At 46.3% G+C, this 20,769-nt stretch overlaps 1 protein-coding gene across 1 annotated transcript in view; it reads left to right on the forward strand.

Moving 5' to 3' along the window:
• Positions 1-20,769, forward strand: part of LOC144499259 (anoctamin-9-like) — a 178,046-nt gene that overhangs the window by 16,837 nt on the left and 140,440 nt on the right. The window contains exons 4-5 of the mRNA XM_078221374.1: positions 6,401-6,535; positions 8,444-8,540. Of these exons, the coding sequence (XP_078077500.1) occupies positions 6,401-6,535; positions 8,444-8,540 (232 nt within the window). The remainder of the gene's footprint in view (positions 1-6,400; positions 6,536-8,443; positions 8,541-20,769) is intronic.

Here is a 20,769-nt window from a genome sequence, read left to right on the forward strand (position 1 = left end):
GATTCCTGGCTTAGGTCACTGTGAACATTCTGCCCGTGACTGCGTCGGTTTCCTCCGGGCGCTCCAGTTTTCTCCCACAGTCCAAAAGACATGCTGGTTAGATGCATTGGCCATGCTAAGTTCTCCCTAAGTGTACCCGAACAGGCGCCGGAGTGTGGCGACTTAGGAATTTTCACAGCAATTTCATTGCAGTGTTAATGTAAGCCTACTTGTGACACTAATAAATAAACTTTAAACATTAATTTTGCAAAGTGAGTGCTGGGGCTGAGGTGAGTTGCAAATCCTCTTGGCCTCAGCATTGAGAGACTCAGATGATTCTAACTCCTGGGTTTCATCAGTATGTCCCTGTCGGTTCCCCACCCAAAATTGTTGGGATGTAGAAACTGATTGGCAGGCGAGAGCAGAGTGTCAGGTGATAGGAAGTCATTGTCTAGAACCAAAGGCTCACATTTTAGAATGGTCATTGAGATGAGGAATGGCAGGGTAACTAACATGTACATCTGTAAGTCATGAAGGTGTTAGTGTTTTCAGAATAATTCTATGGCTCTCATTAAAATCATTCCTCTCACACCAGTTCACTGGAATGGCCAGTGTCTCTGCTGTCTGAAATCCAAGGGACTTCGGCTTGAAAGTATGTGGTTTAACCATTCTTTATCATCCTGAAACGCAAAGATAACCTCCAGCTTCACATCTTAACTGTACTTCTGTTTCTTCCACCCTCTCCTTCCAACAGCAAGTGCAAGAAGTTCATGGAATTCTTTTCAGAAATATTAAGACCCATCCATTCATTGGTCTCTGCTGCTTCTTTCCCTTCCAGTCCACTGGTCCATATTTCCCCTGATTTTCCCTTTCCCTAGCCCTGAACTAATATTTACCTAGTGTCTCTTCTATGCCCTTGTCACACTCTCTCCAAGCTCACCTTGCCGAGTGAATCCCCTTCTGCTTCCGCAACCCTAATTTCACCAAATGCCCCATGTTAGCTGGTAATATTAATTCTTTCCCACCATCCCTACTGCAAATCTACTGCCATTATTCACTCCTCATTAAACCCACTCTGGTGCCTTTGTTCTTCAAAACAAAGTACTTCCTCATCTCCAATCTCTCTTTCCCCTCCAGAGTTTTTGAACATGTTGCCTTGCAAATCCGTGCCCCCTTTCTCACAACTTCATTTTTGATTTCAATCAAATTGGGTTTGTCACTGTCATGATGCTGAAACCACCCTTATCAAAATCACAAATTACATCCTATGTGACTGCTGCATGATAAACTATCCCTCCTGGTCCTTCTTGACGGCTCTGTAACCTTTGACGTTCACCATATCATCCTCTTCCAATGTCTCTCCTTCATAGTCAAGGTCAGTGAGACTGGTTCCAATTTTATTTATCTAGTCATAGCCAGAGAATCACCTGTATTAATCTCTCTTCCCTATCTTGTACTGTTACCACTGGAATAGCCCAACAATAGATCGTGTCCCCCTCCTATTTCTCACCTCCTGTAGGTGGACTTACAATGAAACACATCGTGCCTAGGCTCAGGGCCCTGACCAATCGGGGGCCCATGCTGCTGGGTGGCTTTGGGGCACCAATGAGAGCCTGAGAGCTCTGAATTTGCTGATAGGCTCATGAGCTTATCAGCAATCAATGCAGAGCATCATTAGGCTCTGATTGGTGGAGATCCCTAAGGTTCTAAGGAGATCAGAACAGCCTGAACTCACAGCAGGCTTGCCTTGGGTGCGAGGGCTGGGGAAAAGGTGCCGGCAGTTGCCAAGGGGAGCAGTGGGGTGACTCAACCAGGCCAGCAGTAAGGTTGAAAGGGTTGGTGGGCAACAAACCGAGGGCGAGGGGAGGAGGCTAGCCAGCCAGCAGGCAAAGCAGCCAGTGAGTGAGCAAGCATGTTTCCCAGGGTTGTGGTTAAGTAGAGATGAATTGTGAGGGCTGAGGAGGCACTAGTAGTTGTTGAGTGGAGCAGCGGGGTGACTCAACCAGGCAAGCAGGATTGAGGAGTTCTGGTGGACAATGACCCCAAGGCTAGGTGAGGTGAGGAGGCTAGGCAGCAGGCAAGGCAGCCAGAAGAACAGCAAGGTTATGTGTGCAGGGGAAACTTGAACCTCAGCCAGGGTTGAGGGAGACTGGGCAACCGAGGCCAAGGCCATACCATATCCAGGCAGCCAGTGAGCCAGCACAACAGCAAGCTTGTCGAGTGAGCAGGGACAACGTGAACCCCAGGGCTGAGGAGGGTAAAAAAGCCTCCTCATTAAAATCAAGAAAGATCAGTCAATATGATCTGAGCAGAAGAAAAGCTAGCTAAATTGCCATGGATTGCAAATAACTGATGAAACAAGAAAATCTTAAAAATATGCCCCTTTCCATATTCTCTTGTTTAAATTATAATTTTCAAGTCACATGCAGACTGGAGAATAACCTCCATCCCCCATAACTCTTAATGCTGGCCTTCAGAAAGTTCCTTCTGGATAAAGAATGGAATCTTGCCAGACAGTTGCCAGCAAAGCCACTGATATTGGACTTGGAGTCACTGCACTCCACTTGATTAGAGCATTTGCTCCTGTACTGGACTTTTTCTGGCTTGTGCTGTGCTGCAATCATATCATCAGCTGATTTCCCCATTTTGTTGCTCATCGGCCAGTTCCATGTTTGCTCGCCTCAAGACATGTGGGCAGTAATATTGACCACCTCTACTGTCATGCTGACAACAGGAAAACTTAGATTTCAAATGATCAATTACAGGCTTGTTTTCATAAGTTAAAAGCACTCAAGCAGTTAAAGCAATGATTTGTCTTTTTTTGTATTTTGGCGCCTTGCATTGTGGGTTTGAATTTGAATTAATTATAGGCTTGCTTTCATCAGTTATAAAGCATTGAAGCAATGTGTAGTGATTTGGGTACTTGTACCTTTTTGGCTTCCAATGGTTTGCATTATGGATTTAAATTCAGCAATTACAGGCTTGAGTTCATAAGATGGAAAGCACTGAAGCAGTAATTAGTATACTTTTCTGTATTTTTATGGTTTGCATTGCATGAGCCGAGGGTGGGCTTGGTCAGGAGGGCAATGATATCATTTGGAGGTGGGACTTGACATTACTGGTAGGTGGGTCGTGATGTCACTAGGGATGGAGCGCCATGTTACTGGGAGAGGTGGGTGTGACATCAGGAGTGGGCGGCACAGAGGCAGAGCACAGGGCCCCCAAAAAATAAGTCCACCTTTGTCAAAAGGGCCCCTCAGCAATATTGTCCATAAATCCAAAGGTAAATTCACCAAGCATGCTTAACAACACCTACCTGCATCTCACTACCAACTCTCTTGACTGCTCCATTGAATTTGTCACAGAGCATTATTGACATCCAGCAATGGATGAGCAGAACGTTTCTGTAACTAAATATTAGGAAGACTGAAGCTACTGAGCTGAATTCTCTCATCTCACCCGCGACGGTTTGGTCGTGGGCAGGAGCGGAGAATCTAGTGGGAGCCAAAAAGACAGAAATCTGCCGGCATAATCTGCAATCCCCCAATAGCAAGTCGGTCACCCCACTGGCTGGTGGCGTGAATATCATTTACATCAGACCAGCAGTAAATTACATTGGTCTATATAAAAAGTGGTGTGCACAAGGCAGTCTTCAGTTCACAAGAGACTTTGATGTGAGTGCAACGTATAAAATCTACCTGCGATAGTACTGCACTGATCTAGATGCACTGCCAGGGCAGACCTGTTCCTGTACTGGTAGCCCAAGCCCTGAAGGAGTCTACTGCTCAAGTGCAGAAGCACCCTCGGCAGCTTGCACCACTGGAGTTGGTGCGGGCACACAGGCAGAGGGGATTCTGAGTGGCTGCATACCCTTGGAGTGTCCTGAATGCAGGCTGGTGCTCATCCTGAGCGCTGTGACGGTAGTTCCTGAGTCCCTTCATCATCAGACAGCTCCAGGGGTTCGGGCCACAATCTGCTGGTATGTAAAAAAAGTACAAAATGATAGTTTTAATGGATAAGCTGAAGCTAATTCAAAGTACGTTGCACTCACTGGGAATTGCAAAGTTTGGTGAAGTGATGGAGTGGAGATCTGCACTAGGATGTTGAAAGAGATCAAGCTCCGCATTGCCAGAAGAGTGATCCCTGTCTTCACCAACAAGTTTTGCTTGAACTCATTGATGGCGAGAATCTCTGCCGTCCTCCCCTGGTTTTGGCTCACTCATGTTTATGGTATGCAAGGTTGGCCTGTATGGAGACAAAAATAGACATGTGATGCAAATGATATTCATGCCACCAGCCAGTGGAGTGACTGACTTGCTATTGGGGGATTGCAGTTTATGCTGGCAGATTTCTATCTTTTTGGCTCCCACTAGATTCTCCGACCAAACCCGTCGTGGGTGAAATGAGAGAATTCCGCTCAGTAGCTTCGGTTTTCCTAATATTTAGTTACAGAAACTTTCTGTTCATCCATTGCTGGATGTCAATAATGCTCTGTGACAAATTCAGTGGAGCAGTCAAGAGAGTTGGTAGTGAGATATAGGTAGATATTGTTAAGCATGCTTGTTGAATTTACCTTTGGATTTATGGACAATATTGCTGAGGGGCCCTTTTGACAGAGGTGGACTTATTTTTTGGGGGCCCTGTGCTCTGCCTCTGTGCCGCCCACCTCTGATGTCACACCCACCTCTCCCAGTAACATGGCGCTCCATCCCTGGTGACATCAAGACCCACCTACCAGTAATGTCACAGGGTTTAAGCAGAGCTTGGTTGAAATGCAACCTCTGTTTTTGGTGTGCCCTCCCCAGAAAGGACAGAGAGGAGACTGTGAGCAACAAGAAGTTGGAATGCTGGTGTTGTGAAAGACTTGTTGAGATAGAAAATGTTGATATGTGTCTCCCACGACTCAACCATAGAATCCCTACCGTGCAGAAGGAGGCCACCCAGCCCATCGAGTTTGCACCAACTCTCCAAATGACCATCCCATCCAAGCCCACCATATCCCTGTAACCCTGCGCATATACCAGGGCTAATCCACCTAACCTGCACGTTTTTGGACATGTGAGATCCATGATGAGAGTAGCCATTTGAATACATGATGCCATACTGAGAGATAGTGGAGGAAGCTGAGGGAGGACTTACACTGGCGGAGCAGATTAGATCATTGATCCACTTTCTGCACTGTGTGGCGCTTCATGGGCGAGTGACAGCCACTAACTTCCTGGGGAACAGCCTCCCAGGCTGGAGAGGTGAGGTTATTGTGCTTCTTTGAGCACATACCTCTGGGGCAGGACTCATTAAATAAGGACCTTGAGGGCCTTGGTGATGAAAATAGGTGCTGCCTTCTACTTGAAGCTACCTGCCTTTTGCTTCCTGATATGCTGGAGGATCTCCTGAAGACTGATGGGCTGGAGAGAGTGATGTGAGTGTGCTGGTGTTTAAATATAGCACTGGAACATTTGAACCCACCAGCTGACAGCGGGCAAAGAAATCAGCTACTGTTCCACCAGGTGATTTGGATATCCCTGTGCATAATTAATGACTTTCTGGCCCTAACCCAGGACAGCTTAAAAGAAAACTTATTAAATTAAAATAACTCAAGTCCCTTATCCATCTCACGTGGTGCCTACCGGTCATAGATGCAATCCCAGCATACTGGTGGATACCATATGCATTCTCTCCATAGACATCCCAGACCTTGACATAATCATGGAAGAGTAGTCAGGCTGAACAGCTGTTCCTATTTATAATTTTTTGGTTCACCTATGCTTGCCACAGGACAATATACCATGGTGGGATTTGAGCCTAGAACCCAAGAGTATTGTTCTAAGTTTATGGTTTACCAGTTCAGTGACTTATACCACTAGTCCACATGAGGAACCAGAAGCAGAAGTGCATTTCCAGTTAATTCCCACCACCTGCAAACAATTCAACACAATTAAAATTCAATTAACATCTCTATCTGGCATTATCTCAGATTTAAAATTCTGAATCCCATTTTCAAATCCTACGAGGCTTTATCCCTCTATTTTTCTGTAGCCTCCATCCCTACAAGCCTTGGGATTTTTGCACTCCTCCAATTGTGGACTCTTATGCAGCCCAATTTTAATTGCTTTAGCATTGGCAGCCATGCCTTCAGCTATCTAAGCCCTAAGATCTGCCTCTCCACCTCCTTTAAGTTGCACCTTAAAACTTAGCTCTTTGTCCAAGATTTTGTCACCTATCGTAATGACCCCTTGTCCACCTCAGTGTCAACTTTTGTTTGATAACACACCTGTAATTTTCCATGGAATGTTTAACTATGTTAATGGTACAGTATAAATGCAAGTTGTTGAATTTATTCTACACATTTAGAAATATACTGAGAGAAAATTTGATTAAAATATTGTAAATCTTGATAACTTGCAATTATTTCTATTTGTAGACTGTATTTTGGAGAGCGAATTGCCTTGTATTTTGCATGGCTTGGTTGGTACACCACCATGCTGATTCCTGCAGCTATATGTGGACTCTTAGTCTTTTTATATGGAATGGTTTACTTTGGACAGGGCCAAGTGAGGTATTGGATGTTTTCATTATAGTTTGAATGGAGTATTTCCATTAGAGTCCATAGCAAATAAGAGATTCTGGGGGTGATTTGAAAACTGGCGCAACGCGGTGGTAAAGTGTGGCATAAAGCACTTAGTGCGATTGGGACCAGTTTTCACGACCAGCGCCATTTTACAAGCGCCGGATTTCCGGCATGGTCAGTTTCTCGCCAGAAATGGGCGAGAGGCAGGTTAATGTATGTAAATTTATTTTAATGCTGTTTTACATCTGTTTAGTGAGCTCCATCGTCTGGGCTCACCCCCCTTTATGACCTCGCCAGGAAAGGTTCTCACCGGCGAGGCATAGACATGTTCCCCATGAACGGTGAGCAGTCGTCTTGGCCTTGTCGGTGGAACCAGAGGCTATTGAGGCCCCCCGGGAAGGCCGTGGGCAAAGCGGGGTGCCCCTCGGGCAGTGCTAGACTGGCAGTGACACCCTGGCACCTGGGCAAGACCTACTGGGCAGTGCCAGGGGCGGAGCAAATGGGGGAGGGGCCAGTGGGGTGGGGCCAATGTGGGCTAATGGGGGAGGGGATAATGGGGACAGGGCCAGTGAGGATGGGGCCAGAGGGGGCAAGGCTAATGGGGGGAGGGGGCCTGCTGCCACCCTGCAGGGATTAGTGGAGGGAGGGAGGGAGATGGGGCCCACTGCAATTCTGCAAGGATCGGTGGAGGAGGGAGCGAGAGGGGGCCTGCTGCCACTCTGGAGGGATTGGTGGGGCGGAGGGAGGGAGAGGGAGCCCGCTGCCACTCTGCAGCAATCAGTGGGGGGAGGGTGGCGGGTCCACAATTGGTAGGGGGAAGGTGGCGGATCGGCGATTGGTGGTGGAGGGGGAGTCCGCGATTGGTATAGTCGGCAGGGAGGGAACGGCAGGGGCTATCTTGGGCCGTGGGCCCCTGTGATTGCAGGGTTGGGGGAGCTGCTTCAGGCAGCCTGCATTAGCACGGCCTGACAGCTCTCTCCTTTCTGTCAGACCCCTGCTACCTCTAATGCGCATGTACAGCATCAGAGGCCTACACAGGCACATCACCTCCCTCTGCATGTCCGGGCACGTTAAGCTCTGCCCACAGGCTTCTGCAGTAAGGAACAGAGTTGCTCAAAGTTTTGCAGGCAGTGTACATATGGAGGTGGGGTGGGGGGGCCTGAAAACATGCACAAAAGACAGATCTGAAACTCTCCCAGTTTCAAGCCCACCCAGCATTTAGGAAAAAAATGGTAAAATCGCCCCCACTGTCTCTCTCTGCCCCCCCTTCCCCCCCAAAAAAAATCATCAAATTATATGATGATTGGGTGAGATAAATAGAGTTGGAGGAAGCTGGGTATGGACCGTTAGTATTGACAAAGGCAAGTTGTGACAAATGGACTGCCTAATTTTGTAATTTCTATGTTTCAATCATCTGTGATTTGCTACAGGTTTGACTTGGGATTTCATAGAATTCCTTCACTGCCGAAGGAGGCTATTCAGCCTATCGAGTCTACATCAACTCTCCAAAAGAACATCCCACCCAGGCCCAACCCGTAACCCCGCACATTTACCATAGATAATCCACAGATCTTTGGACAGTATGGGGCAAGTTACTGTGGCCAATCCATCTACAGCACACCCATGGACCGGGGGGGGGGAGGCGGTGGGGGGAAGCGGAGCACCCGGCGAAAACCCATGCAGACAAGGTAGAACTTGTAAACTCCACATAGACAGACGTCCAAGGCTGGAATTGAACCTGGTCGATGGCGCTGTGAGGCAGCAGTGCTAACCACTCTGCTACCATGCCATCTGAGTTGGCCCTAATGTCTGAGCACTTCCAATTTTTACAAAGTATTTCCTTGGAAGTTCAATGCAATGCTTTAACCGGTTGTTTTCTCCCTCATGAATCTTCAGTAAGGAAATCTGCAGTGCCCACACAATAATCATGTGTCCAACGTGTGATCAGATGTGTCCATTCTGGAGACTGTCCGATACGTGCGCCTATGCAAAGGTACAGTAAAATGTCTGATTGAGGAAACTGGATATTTTAGAAACTGTAAGCATCTCATCTGTAAGACCATCATTGGGAGAGTTGATCAGTTTTTATATCTATTCTACTTCTCGTTGTTTTTAAGATGGAGATCAGGATTGTGGGTACTTGAAAACTGAGTGAAATGATGCTGCAAAATTTTAAGAATCTTACATTATGATGCTGTATGGCTTTCATAATATAGTGTGTCAGATACAGGCTACCCAGGTTATTGAGCACTGAGATGTGAAAACGTTTTAACATCATAGCACAAGCCACTTAAACACTTCTATGGTTTTATATCAATTGCTTTTCTGGAAAATGAAAATTAGAAAATGTAGGTATAGTGCAGCATAATCTGCTAGGGTGCTGAGGTTCTTAGCATTGCTAAACTCATTGTGACTGAAAATTATATAATAATCTGATGGCCCTATTGTTATGTCATCACATTAAGGGAATATGCAAATGAACAAGTAACCAGGAAGCAACCAGCAGCTTGTGTGTGCACATGTGTGTGCATAGAAACTGCAGCTGTACTGTCTTTATAAGTATTACTTGCTGAATCCATAAAGTAGATTTGCCTGCTGAACATCCTATGCAGTATTTTCAAATAAACTAAACCTACATATAGTTTAGCAACCATTGTGTAAGATTGGTGAGTTTGTCTGAAGTAGACGTCGAAACACAACATCCATAGTGCATTCACAATATCACAGGTGTCCAACACCCACTTTAATATAGTGTTTCATGGTTGATCCATTCACCATGATTGGGCCTTCTTTGTTAAAGGGTCTGCCTGGTAGTTGTGATACAAAGATTTATGTTGTCTCGGCAACATGAATGCTTATTTACTGAATATTGTTGCTACTTAGAAACTATTTAGATCTTCAAAACTGTATCCCCTTTTCCATCTGTACTGACTGCTGTATAATCAAAGTTAAACATCAAGGTCTATTCCCCTGGATGCCTCCTGGGCCTCAAGGTCCAGAAGCGTCTCAATATTTCAGGGCTCAAACAGGCACTAATAAAGGAATCTGTCTCAAAGTAACTCTGGAGGCCCTGTGTACAGCAAAAATGGACACTCACTGTATTGAGAATGACTGGGCAAATTTCAGGAATATAGTGTACTCCACTGCTCTAGAGGCTCTTGCCTCAGTCCCTCATTAGCATCAAGATTTGGTTTGATGTAAACCATCAAATAAGCTATAGAAATTACTGGAGGAAAATCATTGCCTCTACAGGGTTTACCTCAATGCCAAGTCATCAAGATAGGTAGAAAGATAAATTGTGAAGAGGGCATAAGGAAGCTACAAAGGGATATAGATAGGTTAAGTGAGTGGGCAAAGATCTGGCAAATGGAATATAATGTGAGAAAATGTGAAATTGTCCATTTTCACAGGAAGAATTAAAAAGGCAGCATAATACCTAAATAGTGAGAGATTGAAACGCTTTGAGATGCAGAGGGATTTGGAGTCGTAATGCATGAATCGCAAAAGGTTAATATGTAGCTACAGCAAGTAGTTAGGAAAGTTAAGAGAATGTTATTGTTTATTGTGAAGGGAATACAAAGTAGTGAGGTGATGCTTCAGTTATACAGGGCATTGGATCACATCTTGACTACTATGGCCTTCTTCAGAAGGATGTAAGTGCATTGGAAGCAGTTCAGAAAAGGTTTGTGATGCGCTATTGACGCGCTATTCAGACACGAGGCTTGAAGCTCAGTAAATGAAAGGCTTTTATTTACTGTTAATGAAGCTACCAGAACTTATATACACTATCCCAGACTGAAGGGGTCCCGGCCAGAGCAGGGACTCTTATACCTCTCCCAGGAGGCGGAGCCCGACTGGGATGTGCCACAACACTACAATACAAAGGTGTAACAACCCCACCCTAACCCAACAGCAACAATAGCACAATCCAACAGTAACATATGTACATCCTTGTAGTCCTGGCCAGTCCCTGGCTCAGCACTATCCAGTGGGAACCAATGATGGTTCACCACATTCACCCCTCCTTTGAAAACAAAGGCCGGCGGGGTACAAAAAAACCAGAATAAAATGTCAGCAGTCTATAAGTTCAGACAGTCAGGGGGACCGCACCGTCGTTGTGACCTCCTCAATACCGGCGGTGACACCGGAGTAGGCACTTGCGGTGGCGTTCTCCCCAAAACGGCGTCCAGCTGTTCTTCCATGGACTCACAGGCCGGTTGACCCTGAGGTGACGACCATCTTCTGGGCTCAGGCAAGCTGTACATGGGAGTAAAATGGTTAAGCAATGGTCCCGATGCTGCCCGCGCCGTGTCCGGGGAAGAAATAAGAGATAATGGGTTTGTTACTGGGGGTATGGGAGCGACAGGGGTTGTTACATCCCCTGCTGGCACCAGGTCTCGGATCGAGACCGTGTCCTCTCGCCCGTCAGGGTATGCCACATAGGCATACTGAGGGTTGGCGTGGAGGAGATTGACCTGTTCGACCAACGGGTCGGACTTGCGGGCCCTTACATGTCGCCGCAGGAGGACGGGTCCTGAGTATGTCAACCAAGACGGTGATGAGGTCCCCGAGGAAGACTTCCGAGGGAATGAGAACATCCTCTCGTAGGGAGTAGCATTGGTTGCCGTACACAGGAGGGAGCGAATAGAATGGAGCGCATCAGGGAGCACCTCTTGCCAACGGGAGACTGGAAGACCTTTTGACTTCAACGCCAGTAAGACAGCCTTCCAGACTGTAGCATTCTCGCGTTCCACCTGTCCATTACCCCTAGGATTGTAACTCGTAGTCCTACTAGAGGCGATCCCGTATGAGAGCAGGAATTGCCTCAAGTCATCGCTCATGAACGACGAGCCCCTGTCGCTACGGATGTAGCTGGGGTACCCGAACAGGGTAAAAAGATCACGGAATGCCTTGATCACCGTGGCAGCGGATGTATCCGAGAAGGAACAACAAAAGGGAACCGAGAGTACTCATCAATGATATTGAGAAAGTACACGTTCCGATCTGTTGAGGGGAGGGGGCCCTTAAAATCAACACTCAGTCTCTCGAAGGGACGAGTGGCCTTGACTAAATGTGCCCGGTCAGGTCGGTAAAAGTGCGGCTTACATTCCACGCAAATCCGACAGCTCCTTGTTACCGACCTGACGTCCTCTACCGAGTAAGGCAGGTTGCGGGCTTTTACAAAGTGGTAGAGCTGAGTGACCCCAGGATGGCACAGATCATTATGGAGGGCGTGCAATTGGTCCTCCTGAATACTGGCGCATGTTCCACGCGAGAGGGCATCCGAGGGCTCATTGAGTTTCCCTGGACGATACATGATATCGTAGTTATAGGTGGAGAGTTCAATTCTCCACCGCAAGATCTTGTCATTCTTGATCTTGCCCCTCTGCGTGTTGTTAAACATGAACACCACGGACCGCTGGTCCGTGATCAGGGTGAACCGTTTTCCCGCCAAGTAATGGCGCCAGTGTCTGATGGCCTCCACAATGGCCTGGGCCTCCTTTTCCACCGATGAATGCCGAATTTCGGGGCCTTGGAGGGTGCGGGAAAAAAATGCGACGGGCCTGCCCGCCTGGTTAAGTGTGGCGGCCAGGGTGAAATCAGATGCATCGCTTTCCACCTGAAAGGGGATGGACTCGTCTACCGTGTGCATCGTAGCTTTCGCGATGTCGGCTTTCAACTTATCGAAGGCCAATCGGGCCTCTGGCATTAGGGGAAAAGTCGCGGACTTAATGAGTGGACGGGCTTTGTCCGCGTAATTGGGAACCCACTGCGCATAATAAGAGAAGAAGCCTAAGCATCTTCTCAGTGCTTTTGCACTAGTAGGTAAGGGAAGTTCAGCAAGGGGGCGCATACGGTCTGGATCAGGGCCAATGACCCCGTTTTCCACCACGTATCCTAGGATGGCTAAACGGCGCGTACGAAACACACACTTCTCCCTGTTGTAGGTCAAGTTCAGGCGAGATGCAGTGCGTAAGAAGTTCAGGAGGTTTGTGTCGTGGTCCTGCTGGTCATGGCCGCAGATGGTGACATTATCCAGGTACAGGAAGGTATCCCGCAGCCCATTCTGGTCCACCATTCGGTCCATAGCACGCTGGAAGACCGAGACCCCATTGGTGACACCAAAAGGAGCCCTGAGAAAATGATACAAGCGACCATCCGCCTCAAAAGCCGTGTATTGTCGGTCCTCTGGGCGAATGGGGAGTTGGTGGTAGGCAGACTTGAGGTCTATGGTGGAGAACACCCGGTACTGCGCAATCTGATTGACCATATCAGATATGCGCGGGAGGGGATACGCATCCAGCTGTGTATATCGGTTAATGGTCTGACTGTAGTCAATGACCATCCGGGGTTTGTTCCCGCTCTTGACCACCACGACCTGTGCTCTCCACGGACTAACACTGGGTTGTATGATCCTTTCTTTGAGGAGCCACTGAACCTCAGATCTAATGAAGATCCGATCCTCAGTGCTGTAACGCCTACTTTTAGTTGCGATGGGCTTGCAGCCTGGCACAAGATTCTGAAACAAGGAGGGTATGGTGATCTTCAGCGTCGAGAGGCTACAGGCGGGGCGCGTTGGGCAATTTGGAGGCTGCTGCTGTTTTCCCACTGCCAGTGAAGGGAGTGGCCCACCGTACTGAAGGATTACACTCCTCAAATGGACCATGAAGTTTAGTCCGAGAAGTACTGGCGCGCAAAGATACGGCAACACAAGGAGCTTGAAGCGCTCGTAAACTGTGCCTTGTACTTTCAAGGTTACCACGCAACTCCCTAGCACGGCAACAGACCGGGACCTTGATGCCATAGAGATTGTCTGTTTGGCAGGTTGAATCTGGAGTCCACACCGCTTCACAGTATCTGGGTGGATAAAGCTCTCAGTGCTCCCGCTGTCAAACAGACAATAAATCACATGGTTATTTACCTGGATATTCATCATAGATCTGTCGAGTCTATGAGGCTTGGCCTGGTCCAGGATGATCGACGCCACCGTTGGTTCATGAGCGCCACTGCAGGCAGCTGAAATCGATGCGGAGGACCCCTGCTGGTCGTTCGTGGTCAGTGTCGACCAACATGGCTGCCCCCATGAATCGCACGTGGGTGAGGGCGCCAAACTCAGCGACCCCTGGTGGTCATACTCCTCCGACCCCGTCGACCGTAATGGCGTCGTCCTGGTCTCGCACGTGGACGAACCCCGCGACGACTTCGACGATGAAGACCCAAGCTCTGAAGAATCGCAGGCCGCACTGCCGTTCCTGGGTTTAGATCGGCACACTTTTGCATAATGCCCTTTTTTACCGCATGCGGTGCACAATACAGCTTTAGCGGGACACTTTTGCCGGGTATGCTTCGCTCCTCCACAGAAGTAGCACCGCGGGCCGCACGGGGCTGCAGCCGTCGTCTGGCCCGAATGGGAGCACGCCATTACACAGCATTTCGAACCCGAGGGACGAGGAGGGATTTGCGACTGCTCCTGCCATGTTGTCTCCACGTGGTCCTCCGGATATAAAACTAAGCTCTTTGAAGCCTACTCGAGCATCTCTGCTAACTCGATGGCCTGGGTAAGATTAAGGTTACCCTTCTCCAACAGTTTAAGTCGAATGTACGACGATCCGACCCCGGCCACAAACGCATCTCGGGCGAGGTCGTACATGCTCTGCTCAGCCGACACAGCTTTGCAGTCACAGCCCCTGGCTAGCTGTAGGAGCTCACTGGCATAGTCCTCCATCGTTTCGCCAGACTGCCGTCGTCGAGTGGCTAGGAGGTAACGAGCGTGTATCTCGTTAGGTGGTTTGGTATAGCGCTTCTTTAGAAGCTCGAGGGCCTTAGGGTAATTAGTGGCCGCACGGATCGCGAGGTAGACAGTGTCGCTTACCCTCGCATGGAGGACCCGGAGTCTGTTGTCATCTGTGGTGACCACTGCGGAGGCTGCCAGGTAGTCTTCGAAACACTTCAGCCAGTGGTCGAAGGTGTTAGAAGCGCCCACCGCACGTGGATCTAGCGTAAGGCGTTCCGGCTTGAGAATTTGCTCCATACTCTCTCTCTTTTTTTTCCGACGAGAGTTTAACGACAGTAAATAAAATTGATGCGCTATTCAGACACGAGGCTTGAAGCTCAGTAAATGAAGGCTTTTATTTACTGTTAATGAAGCTACCAGAACTTATATACACTATCCCAGACTGAAGGGGTCCCGGCCAGAGCAGGGACTCTTATACCTCTCCCAGGAGGCGGAGCCCGACTGGGATGTGCCACAACACTACAATACAAAGGTGTAACAACCCCACCCTAACCCAACAGCAACAATAGCACAATCCAACAGTAACATATGTACATCCTTGTAGTCCTGGCCAGTCCCTGGCTCAGCACTATCCAGTGGGAACCAACGATGGTTCACCACAGTTTGCTAGTCTAATACCTGGAATGGACAGATTGTCTTATGGGGAAAGGTTGGACAGACTAGGTATGTATCTGATTGAGTTTAGTGGTGTAAGAGGTGACTTGATTGAAACATGTAAGATCCTGAGGGATCTTGACAGGGTGAATGTGGAAAGGATGTTTCCTCTTGTGGGCGAGTCTAAAGACCACTGTTTAAAAGTCAGTGTCTTGAGACAGAAATCAGGATTCTTCTCTGTCAAAAAGCTGTGGGTCTTTAGAACCCTAGTCCTCAAAAGGCGGTGGTAGTGGTTAATTCTTTGAAAGGAAGATGTGGTTAGATTCTTGATAAGCAAGGTGCGGGGGGAGGGCAGATAAGTTATCCAGCATAGGCAGGAATGTGGAGTTGAGGTTACAATCAGATCAGCCATCATCTTATTGAATGTGTTAGGGACCAGATTAGAAACTGCAAGGTATATTATGAAGTTAATATAGTCTCCAACTATTTTTGATTTTGGCATTAATGTGAGTGTAAGCTGTTTTGCTCCAGATGTGATTCTATTGATCCACTGGGAAGCTTTAAAAACAAATTTTATTTAACAATACAGTTAAGATATAACAAAAATAATTGGTATAACTTTTACCAATTGAAATACTTAAACATGACAAGGTATAATTCTTAACCGGTAGCTATCTCCATTAGTTCCAATTTAAGCAATATCCCCATAGACGTAACCTCCTATTCAGAATCAGTTAGCAAAACACCACACAAGCTTACGTGAGTTGCTAGTCTTAGAGCATTTTAACACCACTGGACAGAGATACAGAGATACACCTGTCTTCACAAACATCAGTTCTCCAGAGAGAGACAGAGACCTATCTTCACACAGCAGAATTCAAGAGAGAGCGGGAGAAAAGACCTCTTGCCTTTTGCAGACCTCTGGAGAGAGCTACCCCTTTTCTAGTAGGTCCCAGACTACAATTTCCAGAGAGAGAGAAGAGTTACTGCTCTGTACAAATTCAAAAAGTAACTGCCTGCTTTTTCTCGCTATAAGCCTAGCTCCACCCATTCACATGACTCTGACTTCTTGTCAATCAACCTAATTAAACCCTACTCTGAAACCTCAGGGGACTGTCCAAAAAAATAACAAAACTGCATTAACTCAGATTAAAACAAACACTCCAATAATTATGAGCAATTATTCTTCTGCATTATCATCATGTGAGCTACCAGTTGCAGACACTCAGCACCTTAATCAGAATTGAAGTCTAAAAGAATCCCTTCACAAGAAACATGACACAAATACATTTCTTAAAGGCACAGTATCATCACAAATGGCAGAGCAGGATTGAGGGGCAGAGTGGCTTACTCCTAATTAACATGTTTGCATGCTCATCACTATCCAAGCGAGTTGCCTACCAAAATATCCACAGGACTGTCTAATGCAAATTCATAGTGAAGTAGAAAACTTGCCTGAATCAGAAAGCATGTGACTTTTGGTGACATGCAGAGCACCAAGACTGGAAAAGGTTCTACAATGGTCTAAAATCTATCTGCGGATGCCAGTCTACTCGTTTGTCACTAATCCTCAGGTCAATGTTAATCACAGTAAAAGCTCAAATTCTATAAAATTGGGCAAAGAACTTCAAACAGATTCTCAATCAGCCTTCATCCAACAATGAACAAGCAACCATAAGGTTGCCATCATCCTCCCACACTGTTAGAAACAATGTATCAAACTTCTGTCTGGCAACAAAGCTTGATATTTATTATTAGGAGCCAAGGTCCACAAATCTGGAGGTCAATGTCTACTGAAGAAGCTCACTGAACTCGGTCTGTAGGATCAAGGAACCGTCCCGCAAGAAGTTTTGCTGTTATTTCTGCTTGTTCACATAAGAGGGGGGGCATCAGGGTGAATGATCTAACTGATCATGGCACCATCATGCAGGAATCCATTCAAGTGGGGAGAGCAGAAAGGAATGCAGTGGTACTAAGGGACTAAGTATAATGAGTGGAATTAACGTTGTTCTTTTCAGTTGCGAACAAGAATCCACAAGACTATGTTGGCTTCTTGGTACCAGGGTTTGTGACATCTGCTAAGGGATTATAGTGGGAGGGGGATGACCCAGTCGTCATGGTCCACGTTGGCAGGATGAGGAAGGAAGTTCTGCATAGTCTGAGGAGCTAGGCACCAAATTAAAGAGCAGAACCTCAAAGTAATAATCTCTGGTCTATTACCTGAAAATTGGCATAGGGCAATCAAGATTAGAGAATCAAATGCATGGCTCAAAGACTGGTGTGGGAGAAGTTTGTTCTGATTTATGTGGCACTGACACCTGTGCTGGGAAACTGGAACTTTATGTTGGATGGTCTTCACCATGCTGGGGCTAGCATTCTAACAAGCTGCATAACTAGCCAAGTGGAGAGGGGAAGATGTGGTAGATCAAAAAGCTGAAACAAAGCAAGACCGAAAGGTATTAATACAAGAAGTGATGAACAGACGTAATAGAAAGGGATAGAGTACAAACCTAAAAGGAAATTAGCAGTCAAGGCTAGATTGTACAAAAGTTTTATTCTTTTTCGGCTATTTGAATGCACGTAGCATTCGAAACGAAACAGATGAACTGATTGTGCAAATAAAAATAATTATGAACCAAAAACCATTACAGAAATATGGCTGAAGAATGACATAGATTGGGAACTGAATATGGAAGGATAAAGTTTAAAGATTATTTATTAGTGTCACATTAAGACTGCAATGAAGTTACTGGAAAATCCCCTAGTTGCCACACTCGGATGCTTGTTTGAATACACTGAAGGCGAATTTAGCATAGCAGTGCTGCTAACCAGCATGTCTTTCGGACTGATAAGGAAGCTAGGATAAGGCGCAATGGTGGTTCTGTTAATGATGGTATTTGCACATTAGAGAGGGTAACCTAAATTCAGGAAAGCAGGATAGAGACAGTTTGGGTAGAGATCTGAAATGATAAAGGCAAAATGTCATTTGTAGGAGTGGTGAAAAGGTCCCCTAACAGCAACCACGTGGTGGATAGAGCATAAAGGAAGAGATAATGGGAGCTTGCCAGAAAGGTTAGATGATAATCTTGGGGGATTTTAATGTGCATTTGGACCGGAAAATCGGACATGCAAATGTCACCTAGATGAGGAGTTACTAGAATGTTTTCAAGATAGTTTTTAGAACAATACATTTTGGAGTCAACTACAAAACAGGTTAAACCTCGTATTGTGCAAAAAGATAGGATTAGTCGATGACCTCATAATGAAGTTACCCCAAGGTAGCAGTGATCATAATACGCTTGAATTTAACATTCAGTTTGGGGGAGAGAGGAATGGGCCTGAGACTGGTATTTTAAACTTAAATAAGGACAATTATGAGGGCATGATAGCAGAGCTAGCTAAAATGAACTGGTAAATTAGAGGGATATGTGAATAGAGATTCAGTGGCAAGCATTTAAGATGAGCATGTCAGAATACACAGATTAGAAACATTCCAATGAGGAGACTAGGTGAAGTGTTGTGTCTCATAGTTTCCTTTGTCTTAATTAACCACCAATTTGATGTTGTCTGAAAATTTGAAATCTTATTTCTGATTCTCAAGTTCAAATCATTAATGCAGATTGTGACAACAAATGGTCCCAGCACTTATTACTGTGGTGCACCACTTCCTGCCCCTTGCCAGTCTGAGTAACTACCTTAAAACCTAACCTTGTTTTCTGTTTCACAGTTAGCTTGCTGTTCAGTGACTGAAAATATTCTGATCATGTTGTGATCTTTATCGTGAATCTGCTATGCATTACTTTACTGAAGACCATTTTGAAAATCCAACTGTATTACATCTATTGCATTAGACTTGTCCACACTTTCTGTTACTTCACATAATTCAACTAAGTTGGTCAAGCAACATCTTCCTTTTTAAAATCTACACTGACCACTGTTCATTATATTTTCACTTCTTGGACCAAAGTTTTCTCCCACACCTCCCCTTTTCCATGGGAGTGTGGTAGCAGGTGGAATGGGGGGGGCAGTAAAATCAGCTGGCAGGTTTCCACTGGAATTTTATCAGGGTATCTTTTGGGTCTGTCCTTGGGTCAGGTGAGACACTGATAAACCTTGGCAGCCTGGCTAGGGAGCAAGGAGATGGTCGTTCCTGTTCAGGCACTTTGTGCCCAGGAGAAGCCCTTCAACAGTGATTGCCAGCCTACCAACCCCAACCCCACACCACCACCAGTTGTGGTTCCTGACCCTAACATAACTACCTAATTTAGCTCAGTATCTCGCCTCCGGTGACAATTTTTCATTGAGGACTGACTACACTCCCAGAAATAGCCACTGCTCTCAGTGGTGCAGTTGCTTCTGGAGAACTGGCAGACTACTACTTGATGGTAGAAGTCCAACCTGAGACAATTGACAGGCAGATAAATCCATCAGACCTTTCTGGCACTGCAGTTGTGGGCTCACCCCTGACTTTGCAGCTGGGGACGGGGCCACTGCATAGACCAAACAATTCTGCCGAAGTGTTTTCCATTACATCTTTGAGTAAAGATTATGTTATCTTTCCTACCACTGACATTTAGCTAACTGATCTGTAGTTTCCTGGGCTTTTTCTCTTTCCCTTTTAAAATATAGGAGTATCACTAACTGTCCGCCAGACATGACTCCCTTTTCGAATGAATTTTTATATGCATGTTATAGTGCCTTTGCTAAGTTGCCTTCAATTTCTTTTAATATGCTAGAAACAATGGGCTAGGGACTTTTTGATCTCTATTAGTTTGATTCGTTCACCAATTATCTCCCCATTTCTTTCTTAAATGTCTGAATGGCCATGATTTTGATGTGAGTGGAAAGGAATGCCTTTCACCGTTCACTTCATACACTTGTCCACAGAAGTTTAGTGGGCTTGTCATTGGAGATTTTAGGTTAAAAATGAGATTGCTGCCATCCTAGAGTGCTTAGGTCATGATTGTTCATACTCTGTACTTGTTCCTATTGAAGCTAGCAGAATACAAACTTCATGAAGCTCCCTCATTTCCAGCAGTAAAGGCACTGTTGGTTGGCTGAACACTTGACAGATGATCCAGCAGGTCTTTTGTTTTCTTTCACAGAATGTGGGCGTTACTGGCTGGACCAACATTTTCGTTGTCAATCCCTAATTCCTTTGTGAAGGTGGTGATGATCTGCCTTCTTGAACCGCCACAGTCCATGTCGTGTCAGTACACCAACTATGCTCTTTTAGGGAGGGAGTTCCAAGACTTGACCCAGAAACAGTGAAAGAATGGCAATGTTGTTCCAAGTCAGGATGGTGTATGGCTTGAAGGGGAACTTGTGGGTGTGATATTTCCAAGCCTTGGTTCTTCTAGGTGCCAGAGGTCATGGATTTGACAGGAGCTTTGTTGAATTGCAGCAGTGCATTTTGTAGATGGTACCCACTGTAGTCACTGTGCGTCACTGATGGAGAGAGTGGATGTTGAATGTGCTGGATGTGGTGCCAGTCAAGTGGGCTTCTTTATCCTGGATAGTGTCGAGCTTCTTGAGCAGTGGAGCTGTGCTCATCCAGGCAGGTAGAGAGTATTCCAGCACACTTCTGACTTGTGTAGTTGATGGACAAGCTTTGGGGAGTCAGGAGATGAGTTATACGCTGCAGAATCTCCAGCTTCTGACCTACTGTTGTAGTCTAAGTATTTACATGGCTGGTCCAGTTTAGTTTATGATCAATGGTAACCCCCAGAATGTTGATAACGGGGATCTTTGCAATAGTAATACCATTGACTGCCCAAGGGAGATGGTTAGATTCTCTCCAGCTGAAAATGGTCATGCCTGGCACTTGAGTGGC

This window comes from Mustelus asterias, chromosome 9 (genome assembly GCF_964213995.1).
Source record: "Mustelus asterias chromosome 9, sMusAst1.hap1.1, whole genome shotgun sequence".
NCBI lineage: Eukaryota > Metazoa > Chordata > Chondrichthyes > Carcharhiniformes > Triakidae > Mustelus > Mustelus asterias.